Raw genomic sequence first — 12,289 nt, 5'->3', positions numbered from 1 at the left:
ACACAACATAAACACAACAGAACAAATACCCAGAACCCCTTGCAGCACTAACTCTTACGGGACGCTACAATATACACCCTCCGCTACCCCCTAAACCCCCCCCACCACCTCAACCCCGCCCATCTCAACCTCCTCATGCTCTCCAAATTTTAAGCTGCTGTTTTGAGGCATGTTAAAAAAAAATAATGCACTTTATGACTTCAATAATAATAAATATGGCAGTGCCATGTTGGCATTTTTTTCCATAACTTGAGTTGATTTATTTTGGAAAACCTTGTTACATTGTTTAATGCATCACAACAAAATTAGGCATAATAATGTGTTAATTCCACGACTGTATATATCGGTATCGGTTGATATCGGTATCGGTAATTAAGAGTTGGACAATATCGGAATATCGGCAAAAAAGCCATTATCGGACATCTCTAGTTAAAAGTTAAAGTGCCAATGATTGTCACACACACACACACTAGGTGTGGCGAAATTATTCTGTGCATTTGACCCATCACCCTTGATCACCCCCTGGGAGGTGAGGGGAGCAGTGGGCAGCAACGTTGGCCACGCCCGGGAATAATTTTTGGTGATTTAACCCCCAATTCCAACCCTTGATGCTGAGTGCCAAGCAGGGAGGTAATGGGTCCCATTTTTATAGTCTTTGGTATGACTCGGCCGGGGTTTGAACTCACAACCTACCGATCTCAGGGTAGGCATTGACCAGTTTGCAAACATCCACAAGTTCACGTTAACATTTTGGACACAATTCCCTATTCCGTCAACTGAAAGGATGTTTAAGGACGATGACATTGTTTAATGCCATCATTTTTAATGACTAACCGCATGTAACCCTAATAAAAAAAAAAAAAACAGATTGCACAAAGTACCTTTTAAGGTAATCTTCACAGAATTGATTAACGTGGACCCCGACTTAAACAAGTTGAAAAACGTATTCGGGTGTTACTATTTAGTGGTCAATTGTACGGAATATGTACTGTACTGTGCAATCTACTAATAAAAGTCTCAATTAATCAGAGGCAGGATGATGCCTATGTGAAAATGAATCCCACAATGCCAGGACAAATGTGTGTTGTGTTGAAGCAATGCAACCATCGTACCAGACACCGAGATTGTTGCACATCCAATTAATTATTCATTTTAAATTAAGTGTAAGCACACAGTGCTGCGGCAATGCACCCCTTCACTGGGGTCCTTCATAAAAGAAACACACAAACACATGCCGAACCTTCTGGTATAATTGTGATCTGAGGGATTAACTCTAGCAATAATAAAGCGCCACCGTGCATAGTTGGGAAAAAAAAGGTAAAATGACTTGAAATAATCCACAAAGACAAAGCCCCCCGGTAAACTTGCTCGATCATGAACGGGAACATACACAGGTCTAATGGAGAAGGTTACCTATTAAAGCAATGACAGAAACAAATACTCAATACTCAAAATGGTCCACAAGTCATCTCTTATTGCCAGGATCATGCATTCAATGTTTTATTTGTTGTCTTTGTGATGAAGGGTATGGTGGTGACAAAGGAACTTACTGTGATAAAAGGACAGTGTCTGTCTGTTCAGTACATTCAATAAATATTAGTTACATCTACAAGTTCATTTAAAAATCTAAATGATTAAGGACAAGTGGTAGAAAATTAATTGTTCATCTACTTTTATTTACTGTTAATATCTGCTTACTTTCTCTTTTAACATGTTCTATCTACACATCTGTTCAAATGTAATACTCACTTATTCTTCTGTTGTTTGATACTTCACATTAGTTTTGGATGATACCACATATTTGGGTATCGATCCGATACCAAGTAGTTACAGGATCATACATTGGCCATATGCAAAGTCCTCATGTGTCCAGGGACATCTTGCCTGAGTTTATAAACATAATGTAAATAAAATAAAAACAAACGAAAGAAGATGTTGTGATGCCAAAATCGACGTAACCATAGTAGTATCGACTAGATACGCTCCTGTACTTGGTATCATTACAGTGGATGTTAGGTGTAGATCCACCAATGGCGTTTGTTTACATCAGGGGTCCCCAAACTTTTTGACTCCGGGGCCGCATTGGGGTAAAACAATTTGGCTGGGGGCCGCGCTATATATATATATATATATATATATATATATATATATATATATATATATATATATATATATATATATATATATATATATGTATATATATATATACAGTATATATATATATATATATATATATATATATATATATATATATACAGTATATATATATATAAATATATATATATATATATATATATATATATATATATATATATATATATATATGTGTGTGTATATATATATATATATATATATTATATGTAAATGTGTGTGTGTGTATATATGTATATGTATATGTAAATGTGTATATATGTATATGTCTATGTATATATATATATATGTGTGTATTCATACATATATATTATATTATATTAATATATAATATAATATTATGTCAATTATGCTAATTGACTTTAAGAGCGCACTTGCTGCATGTCACGTTATCGATGGTAAAATGCATTTTTAGACAATATGATTTGCCTGAGTGGCTAGGAGATGGTAGAAAATGGACTAGTAAGGACAAATTTAAAAAATAATAATAATACCAAAAAAAAAACTTTTTTTTTTTTTTTTTTTAACTTGGGACTTCCCGCGGGCCGTAGTTTGGACGCTGGGGGGCCGTATCCGGCCCGCGGGCCGTAGTTTTGGGACCCCTGGTTTACATTGTCACGCTGGTGACAAGTACTAACTATTATTCTACTAACAAGTAGAATAATACTAGTTTTGACGAAATATTTCAGTGGGTCTGGGTAAGAATTTGTGAAGAATGGACTACCGTAAGTACGAAAGAGATAGAGATGATACGGTATTATCTGCTCACAGATGCTACCTGGTGGTTGTTTGCGCACACTGCAGCTATGCCTGGATAGTCCCACTCCTTAATGCTTCGGTCACACGCCGCATTCTCACAGGAATGTGGCAAAAAATAAAACGCAATATGTTACCGCCAAAGTCAGCGGCCAAATTAGGAGTCTTTGTAACATGTTTTAAAATTGTTCTATTATCATTTACATACAAAATAATACATAGTGGTATTTTATCGTGACTACAAAAGGCTGCAATATTTATCCCAATAAAGATTTTAGGCCCAATTGCACATCCTTAGAGTCAATCAATGTAGGTTTGACTTGAGTTTTCCCCGCGATAACGAGCACAATTAAAAGTCCATCAACGAGGAGTGTGAGAGTGATTATTATTAGCGAGTGGCTTTTTTAATTGAATTTGCCTCATTAAGCGCACATCAATATCCACACTCCTATTCTGCGCGAGTGTGACAACAGAATATACCAATAAATATGGATTTTTTTTCCCGTTGTAGTCTTTCTGTCACTTCATTCTTCCATTGCAATACCAAAATGGAGATCAAGCACCATGAATTTAAAACAAAATCGGGGGTAACACTTTAGTATGGGGAACATATTCTAAGTAACAAAGACTTAATTAACAGTTATTTGGACATTAGGGGAACATATTTTAAGTAACAAAGACTTAATTAAGAGTTATTTGGACACTAGGGGAACATATTCTAAGTAACAAAGAGTTATTTGGTTAGGGTTAGGGTTTGTTGTATAATAAGGCCATTAATTTTTGTAATTAAATTAAAGTACCAATGATTGTCACACACACACTAGGTGTGGCGAAATTATTCTCTGCATTTGACCCATCACCCTTTATCACCCCCTGGGAAGTGAGGGGAGCAGTGAGCAGCAGCGGTGGCCACGCCCGGGAATCACTTTTTTGTGATTTAACCCCCAATTCCAACCCTTGATGCTGAGTGCCAAGCAGGGAGGTAATGGCTCCCATTTTTATAGTCTTTGGTATGACTCGGCCGGGGTTAGAGCAGACCTGGGCAAATTAAGGTCCGCTGGACATTCCCAAATATTTTTTTTAGATCTTTAAGATGGAAAGTGTAGCTGCCATTATGATGTGCAGTAACGTTTTCTAATGACTGCAAGTCTTCAACTATACTAAGTATTTCAATGGTTGGAATCTGCGCTTATGGCTGATATACCAGTTACTATGGTCATCTAATTAGTTACTATGGTCATCTAATTAGCTACTATGGTAATCTACGTCACAGCAGCTCAGACGAGGCACCAAGCAGTGTGGGCGGGAAGCGTTTCCACAGAGATTTTCACAACAAAGTTCTAAAGCTTAGTGATATATCAGATTGTAGGTGGGTTTATTTTGTACCCTTCACATTCATATTTCACTGTTTGTTGCATTTTTGTTGCATTTCACTTGATTGTAAAATATGTCAATCGAAAGGGGGTGTGACGTTCATATTTTGTCAATATTCAGTGTTTTATCGTTCATAGAAAAATTTAAAATTCCATTACGTTTTGTAAAGTTTGTCATGAAGTTTTTAGCATTCAATCAGACATTATTGTGAGGTTTTGTATTAGTGTTCCTAAAAATAGATATACCGGCCCCCAGACACATTTTTTTCTCTAAATGTGGCCCCCGAGTCAAAATAATTGCCCAGGCCTGGGTTAGAGGGTTAGGGTTAGGGTTTGTTGTATAATAAGGCCATTCATTTTTTTTTATTAAATTAAAGTACCCCTGATTGTCACACACACACTAGGTGTGGCGAAATTATTCTCTGCATTTGACCCATCACCCTTGATCACGCCCTGGGAGGTGAGGGGAGCAGTCAGCAGCAACCCTTGATGCTGAGTGCCAAGCAGGGAGGCAATGGGTCCCATTTTTATAGTCTTTGGTATGACTCGGTCGGGGTTTGAACTCACAACCCACCGATCTCAGGGCGGACACTCTAACCACTAGGCCACCGAGTAGGTGAAGAATAAGGCATTAACAAGTACTTAATTATGACTAATTAAGAGCCAATATGTTACTAATTTGCATGTTAATAAGCAACTAATTAATGGTGAATATGTTCCCCATGCTAAAGTGATACCAAAATCGGTTACGTAATCCCCCAAAAACGAGCGCTGACAAAGCGTTGCATTTATGTGTGCACACGCAGACCCGGATCATTAAGTCGTAAAATGTGAATTATACAGCTTAGTGCATAAACACAACCAGCACTGGGCGGCAAAAAGAGACGAGGGCGTTGTTGGTAATAAATGTGAGGGGAAATTAAATACGGCACAAGAGGAAGAAAGTTAGTGTGCAGAGTAGGGAGGATGCATGAGTAGATATCATGCATAAAGGGGGGGGGGAGAATGAGGACGTGGGTGATGACGTCAAGAGTGGTGGTGATGCAGGTTGATGGGGGGGGAGATGGTAACTGGTTGAAGGGAGGTATGGAGGCGAAAGTAGTTCAGGAATAGATGAAGGCACAAGGCGTGGGTGGGCGCAACCGGGCCTGATAAACAGCCAAGAATAGAGCGTTAATTAATAGTCCAAAAAAAACCGCTGGAGACGCAAGTGCACTGAGAGGAAATAAAGTGATGGCTTCCTCATCTTGTAAGGAAATAGCCGTAGAGGAAAGCATTAGTATGACACTATAATACTGTATTAATCAGGGGTGTATCGGTACAAGTATTCCATGCACTGCACATTCTTAATCTGTATTTTATGTAATCATTGTGCTGCTACACTGCAAAAAGTCAGTGTTCAAAAACAAGAAGAAAAAAATACAAAAATGAGGGGTATTTTATTTGAATTAAGCAAAATTATCAGCCAATAGAACAAGAAAATTTGGCTTGTCAAGATTTTCCAAAACAAGTAAAATTAGCTAACTTCAATGAACCCAAAAATACCTTAAAATAAGTATATTCTCATTAATAACAAGTGCACTTTTCTTGGTAGAAAAAAAAATTGACCTTTTTGCTCAATATGTTAAAAAATATTCTTAAATGAAGTAAATGCTAGTGCCATTATCTTGACATAATGATATGCGCTCGGCATTACATTTCTTGAAACCAGCAAACTTATACTAAAAACTGATTTATTGTTCTTAATGGAAAGGCAACAAAGCAACCGCTTGTTACTCTCGGGGTCTCCTAGCCGCTCAGGCAAATCATATGGTCTAAAAATACATTTTTCCATCGATAACATGACATCATCGCGCCAAGTGCGTGCTCTTTCAGTCAATTAGTGCGCATATATACAGCCCGGCCCCCGGCCACATTTTTTTTATTGTAATTTAGAGGAATTTATCTGAATGTGCATGAACTATTTCTGTTCAAAATTGTTTGAAATGTTAAATGTTTAAATATGAACTGTCAATTTACTGTACTGTGCCAACTGTACTACTACTGTATATGAGTATGTGTTTTCTATTGTTTCATTGAAAATAAAACAGCAAAGTCCATTTGGCTGTTATCCGTTTTAGTTATGAGACACAATTGTGTCAAAGTCATGATTTTTTTTTTCATGCTTGAAATATGAAATTATTACTTTAAAAAAGTAGTTTTATACTTGTGAGTGTTGATGACACAGCTTTGCATCAGTTGATATTCTAGTTTCAAGCATGTAATACTCAGTATAGGTCATAAAAACAAGCTGTAATATCTTACTAAGATCATTTAGGACCAAAACCCTTAAAACAAGTAAAACACTCTATGACATAAAATCTGCTTAGTGAGAAGAATGATCTTATAAGACAGAAAATAAGCAAATATCACACTTATTTGAGATATTTAATCTTACTTAGATTTCACTTTTTGCAATGTATGATGTGGCCAATGTGTACCTTGCCCAGGCACTACAGTTGAAAATGAGCCCTACAGCAAACACCCACACATCTACAGGAATGCCAATAAATGCGTGCTGTCCCTGTATTAAATACATCAATTAATTCGAATTCAGTACCGAACGTTCACGGGTGTACCGAGTTTAGCAATAGTATGCATGAAGTCTAGTCAAGGAAACGAATTGGCTCGTGAAAATGCCAAGAAGAAGCCCGAGCTTGAAAACCCTCTTCCGTCGTTACATGGTGTAATGATAAGTGTAACATAAGTCAAACATAAGAGATATGTGTAGACTGCAATATGATGGCAATATGACTCAAGTAAACAACACCAACATTTTACATGTTCTATTGGAAATATGGAACATTACACACGGCACTCAAAAATCTATCGAAATGTTTTAGTACGACTTTGGTAAGCTATGAAGCCGCACCGCTCGATGTGCTTCAACATACGAGTATTATTATGGTGTGTGTATAAGGTAAGACATATTATCTGGCATTTTGTTTAGCAATATTATGCAAAAGCAACTTTTCTTATCTTCTGGTACCTGCTGATCTGTATTTGGGATCTGCATAAATCCTGAAATATTGCATGGGTCCGCCTTTGTAGTCGGTAGTGACACCGTAGTCGATAAGCTTCTTCTTTTCCTCTATCTTCTTGTTATGGGACATTCATCCTCCGCTGTTGCCATTTCTAATATAAAGTAGTGTAAAGTTCTTACTTATATCTGTCAGTAAACTCACCATGAAAGCGCTAAAACATACCGGTGTAGTGAGTCTACATTATTCACCCAAGGAACTTTAGTTATTAGAGAGTTCCGGACGGACGGTTTTTCAGGTGTTGTTGTTTCCGGATGAGGAGATGCTGCTCCGTTATTGATTGAAGTAAAGTCTGAATGTCATTAAAACAGTTAGCTCCATCTTTTGACACTTCTTCCACTCACGTCCTTGCACGCTACACCGCTACAACAAAGATGACGGGGAAAAGACGCTGTCGAAGGTGAACCACGTAAATAAGACCGCCCACAAAATGGCACATCCTGAAAGCGGCTTGAAGATGATCTGTAAAACATAATCTATGCAACATTTTGACCAAAGAACCACCCTTACATGTTATGTAGACCACAGGGAAGTGTTTTACATTTAGAAAAATAATAATAATAATATGACTCCTTTAATGCGCCCTATAATCCGGTGCACCTTATGGTCCGGAAAATACGGTACATGTCCTTTGAAACTGACTTTGAAACAACATTGCAAAATGTGTAAATTGAGACATCGTTGATGTCCAACGTTGGATCCGCGTTGTTGTTTGGGAAATGACCAAACTTCAGTGGTCAAATCAACGTCACAACCTGACATTGAATAAATGTCGCGAAAAAAAAACGTTGTTTCAACGTTGTACTTGCGTTGTAGAATTTCGGTTGGAAAATGACCAAAATTCAATGGTCAAATCAACGCCAGAACCCGACATTGATCAAACTTCGTGAAAAAGCATGTTGTTTCAACGTTAGGTTTGAGTTGCTCAACGTCAGGACCTAATTCAAGTCTCTACGTTGTTTTAATGTCTTGCGCCTGCTGGGATACTCGTTAAATAAAACCTCTGCCTTCTTTTTAATGAATACTTGGACCCACTACGCTTTTGTAGTTTAATGTTGGTCATTATGGTGGTATTTGGAGAGCTCAGCGTTTTATGCGGTAGTACTCTCTATTAACTACAGTTTCTTGGGTGAATAATGTAAACTCACTACACCGGTATGTTTTAGCGCTTTCATGGCGAATTTACTGACAGATATAAGTAAGAACTTTACACTACTTTATATTATAAATGGCAACAGCGGAGGATGAATGTCACAGAACAAGAAGTTAGAGGAAAAGAAGAAGCTTATCGACTACGGTGTCACCACCGACTACAAAGGCGGACGCGTGCAATATTTCAGGATTCATGCAGATCCCAAATGCAGATCAGCAGGTACCAGAAGGTAAGAAAAGTTAATTTTGCATAATATTGCGAAACAAAACGCCAGATAATATGTCTTACCTTATACACACACCATAATAATACTCGTATGTTGGTAAGTGGCTTCATAGCTTACCAAAGTCGTACTAAAACATTTCGATAAGATTTTTGAGCGCCGTGTGTACTGTTCTATATTTTCAATGGAACATATAAAATGTTGGTGTTGTTTACTTGAGTCATATTGCCATCATATTGCAGTCTACACGTAACTCTTATGTTTGACTTATGTTACACATATCATTACACCATGTACCAAATAAAATTGATTTGAGGGCGGTAAGCAAAACCAGAATTATTCCGTACTTTAGGCGCACCGGGTTATAAGGCGCTGTGGAAGTCTCGCTCCTCCAGGTTCCTTGGACCACCAATGACGGACATGACAGCCTCGTTCATCTTGCGAACAATGATTTATTTTGCAATAAATGTTCTTTTTGTTCTTTTTCAGTCCTTTCTGTCCTCTCGGTCTCACTCTCTTTCGTGCTCGTTTTGGCCTTCCACCATCAACCACTCCCCCTCTCCTTCCCGACTGCTGCCTTTAACAGAGCGACAGGTGATCAGACAAACACTCTCAGCTGTGTCATCTACGCACGTTATAAGGCGCACTGTCGAGTTTTGAGGGGAAAAAAAAGATTTTATAGCCCGGAAAAAACGGTATGAATAATCAACGTTGTACCAATGTCTTCTGCCTGCTGGGATACGTAATATTGTTGGCCACTGTAGCATTACACACAGTTTGAACGGTAACACTGTCTTTGAATATAGGAAAATAAATAAAACACTGTACTTAATTCAACTGATGCTTTGGCGTACCACTAGATCAGGGGTCGGCAACCCAAAATGTTGAAAGAGCCATATTGGACCAAAAATACAAAAACAAATCTGTCTGGAGCCGCAAAAAATTAAAAGCCATATTACATACAGATAGTGTGTCATGAGATATAAATTGAATTAAGATGACTTAAAGGAAACCAAATGACCTCAAATATAGCTACAAATGAGGCATAATGATGCAATATGTACATATAGCTAGCCTAAATAGCATGTTAGCATCGATTAGCTAGCATTAATGCAGTGACCAAATATGTCTGATTAGCACTCCACACAAGTCAATAACATCAACAAAACTCACCTTTGTGCTCTCATGCACAACGTTAACAGTGTGGTGGACAAAATGAGACGGAAAAAGAAGTGGCATAAAACACGTCCTAGAAAGTCGGAGAAAGTTATACATTTAAACAAACTGCGGTGAGTTCAAGGACCGCCAAAATTAGTCGGACAAAACGGCGCTCGCCAAATACTCGAATCAGTGAGGCATGTTTAATATAAACAGTGTGCTTTATAACAATTAGGGAGGTTTGTGTCATGTTTGTCCTCCTACAGAAACCATATTAAAACAAAAAATATATTTTTTCCCCTCATCTTTTTCCATTTTTCATACATTTTTGAAAAAGCTCCAGAGAGCCACTAGGGCGGCGCTAAAGAGCCGCATGCGGCTCTAGAGCCGCGGGTTGCCGACCCCTGCACTAGATGTACACGTACCACAGTTCGACATTACACCATGTACCAAATAAAATTGCTTCGAGGGCGGTTAGCAAAACCAGAATTATTATGTACTTTAGGCGCACCGGGTTATAAGGCGTACTGTCGAGTTTTGAGAGAAAAAAAAAAAAGGATTTTAAGTGCGCCTTATAGTCTGGAAAATACGGTATATATATAATCAACGTTGTGCCAATGTCTTCTGCCTGCTGGGATACTTCATATTTTTAGCCACTGTAACATTACGCACAGTTTGAACGGTAACACTGTGTTTGAATACAATAAAATAAAACACTGTACTTTAAGCAACTGATGCTTTGGCGTACCGATAGAGGTACACGTACCACAGTTTAAAAATCCCTGCTTTACACAAATGTGTATCCAATTTTGTTCCATTACCGTGCCAAAAATGACCCGTGACTAGGGATGTCCGATAATATCGGACTGCCGATATTATCGGCCGATAAATGCTTTAAAATGTAATATCGGAAATGATCGGTATCAGTTTCAAAATTATCGGTATCGGTTTCAAAAAGTAAAATTGATGACTTTTTAAAACGCCGCTGTGTACACGGACGTAGGGAGAAGTACAGAGTGCCAATAAACCTTAACCTTAACCATAAACCCAGTCACATAATATCTACGGCTTTTCACACACACAAGTGAATGCAAGCATACTTGGTCAACAGCCATACAGGTCACACTGAGGGTGGCCGTATAAACAACTTTAACACTGTTACAAATATGCGCCACACTGTGAACCCACACCAAACAAGGATGACAAATACATTTCGGGAGAACATCCGCACCGTAACACAACATAAACACAACAGAACAAATACCCAGAACCCCTTGCAGCACTAACTCTTCCAGGACGCTACAATATACACCCCCACGCCCCCCACCCCGCCCACGTCAACCTCCTCATGCTCTCTCAGGGAGAGCATGTCCCAAATTCCAAGCTGCTGTTTTGAGGCATGTTAAAAAAAAATAACGCACAGTGCCATGTTGGCATTTTTTTCCCCCATAACTTGAGTTGATTTATTCTGGAAAACCTTGTGACATTGTTTAATGCATCCAGCGGGGCATCACAACAAAATTAGGCATAATAATGTGTTAATTCCACGACTGTATATATCGGTATCGGTTGATATCGGAATCGGTAACTAAGAGTTGGACAATATCGGAATATCGGCAAAAAAAAGCCATTATCGGACATCTCTACCCATGACCTTAAACGAGAGAAATCCTTATTATTGCGTACCATAACACCCCTAATTAAAATCTAAATAAAGGAGGATTTAGCACACTATTAATCCCATAAATGTACTAAAAGTTTTCCAACAGGTGCACACACACACACACACACACACACACACACACACACACACACACACACACACACACACACACACACACACACACACACACACACACACACACACACACACACACACACACACACACACACACACACACACACAAATGGTCGGTCCTCACCATGTGTGTGCAACAGTGAAGCGCCTCTGCTTGTGGTTGTTGTTGTTGAGCAGCATGCGGCGAAGCAACCGCGGCGAGTTGCGGGGGGACAGGCGGGGGGAGATGGAGGAGGGCGAGCGCCGGTGTCCGCGGGGCCTTTCCGGGTGCAGCAGGTTCTCCCGCAGGATCTTCACCAGGTCCTCGTTCAGGCCCGAGTGCTTCGGCATGGGGGGCACGGCCAGGGTGTCCTGGTGCGTCACCCCCATGGCTGCCTGCTGGGCCATGCCTCCTCCCAGGCACCAGTACTACCCACCAGTAGCGGTCCAACAGAGCAGGACTAGAAAGAATAAATTCCCTTAGTGCAGTTAGTCCGCTTTTTCTTCACGAAATGTGCCAAAATTCCTTTGGATGGTAAATTCAACCAATAATAGAAGAAAAAAAAATAAAAAATCCCTGCTTGTCCTCGTCAAATAAGGGCTGCTGCCTTTGTCTGC

At 39.1% G+C, this 12,289-nt stretch overlaps 1 protein-coding gene across 2 annotated transcripts in view; it reads right to left on the bottom strand.

Annotated features, from left to right (window-relative positions):
- Window positions 1-12,289, bottom strand: part of pde4d (phosphodiesterase 4D, cAMP-specific) — a 422,736-nt gene that overhangs the window by 260,208 nt on the left and 150,239 nt on the right. Inside the window, exon 1 of one of the 2 annotated variants that reach the window (XM_062025750.1) lies at window positions 11,817-12,222. The exons of the other annotated variant lie outside the window; for it this stretch is intronic. Within the exon in view, the coding sequence (XP_061881734.1) occupies window positions 11,817-12,079 (263 nt within the window). The 5' untranslated portion in view covers window positions 12,080-12,222. Of the gene's footprint in view, window positions 1-11,816; window positions 12,223-12,289 lie in introns of those variants that run through there. 2 annotated transcript variants of the gene reach the window in all.

The sequence above is a fragment of the Entelurus aequoreus genome, linkage group LG17 (assembly GCF_033978785.1).
Source record: "Entelurus aequoreus isolate RoL-2023_Sb linkage group LG17, RoL_Eaeq_v1.1, whole genome shotgun sequence".
Classification (NCBI taxonomy): Eukaryota; Metazoa; Chordata; class Actinopteri; order Syngnathiformes; family Syngnathidae; genus Entelurus; species Entelurus aequoreus.
Note: the sequence above shows the minus strand (reverse complement) of the source record. Positions and strands in the feature narration are given on the sequence as shown.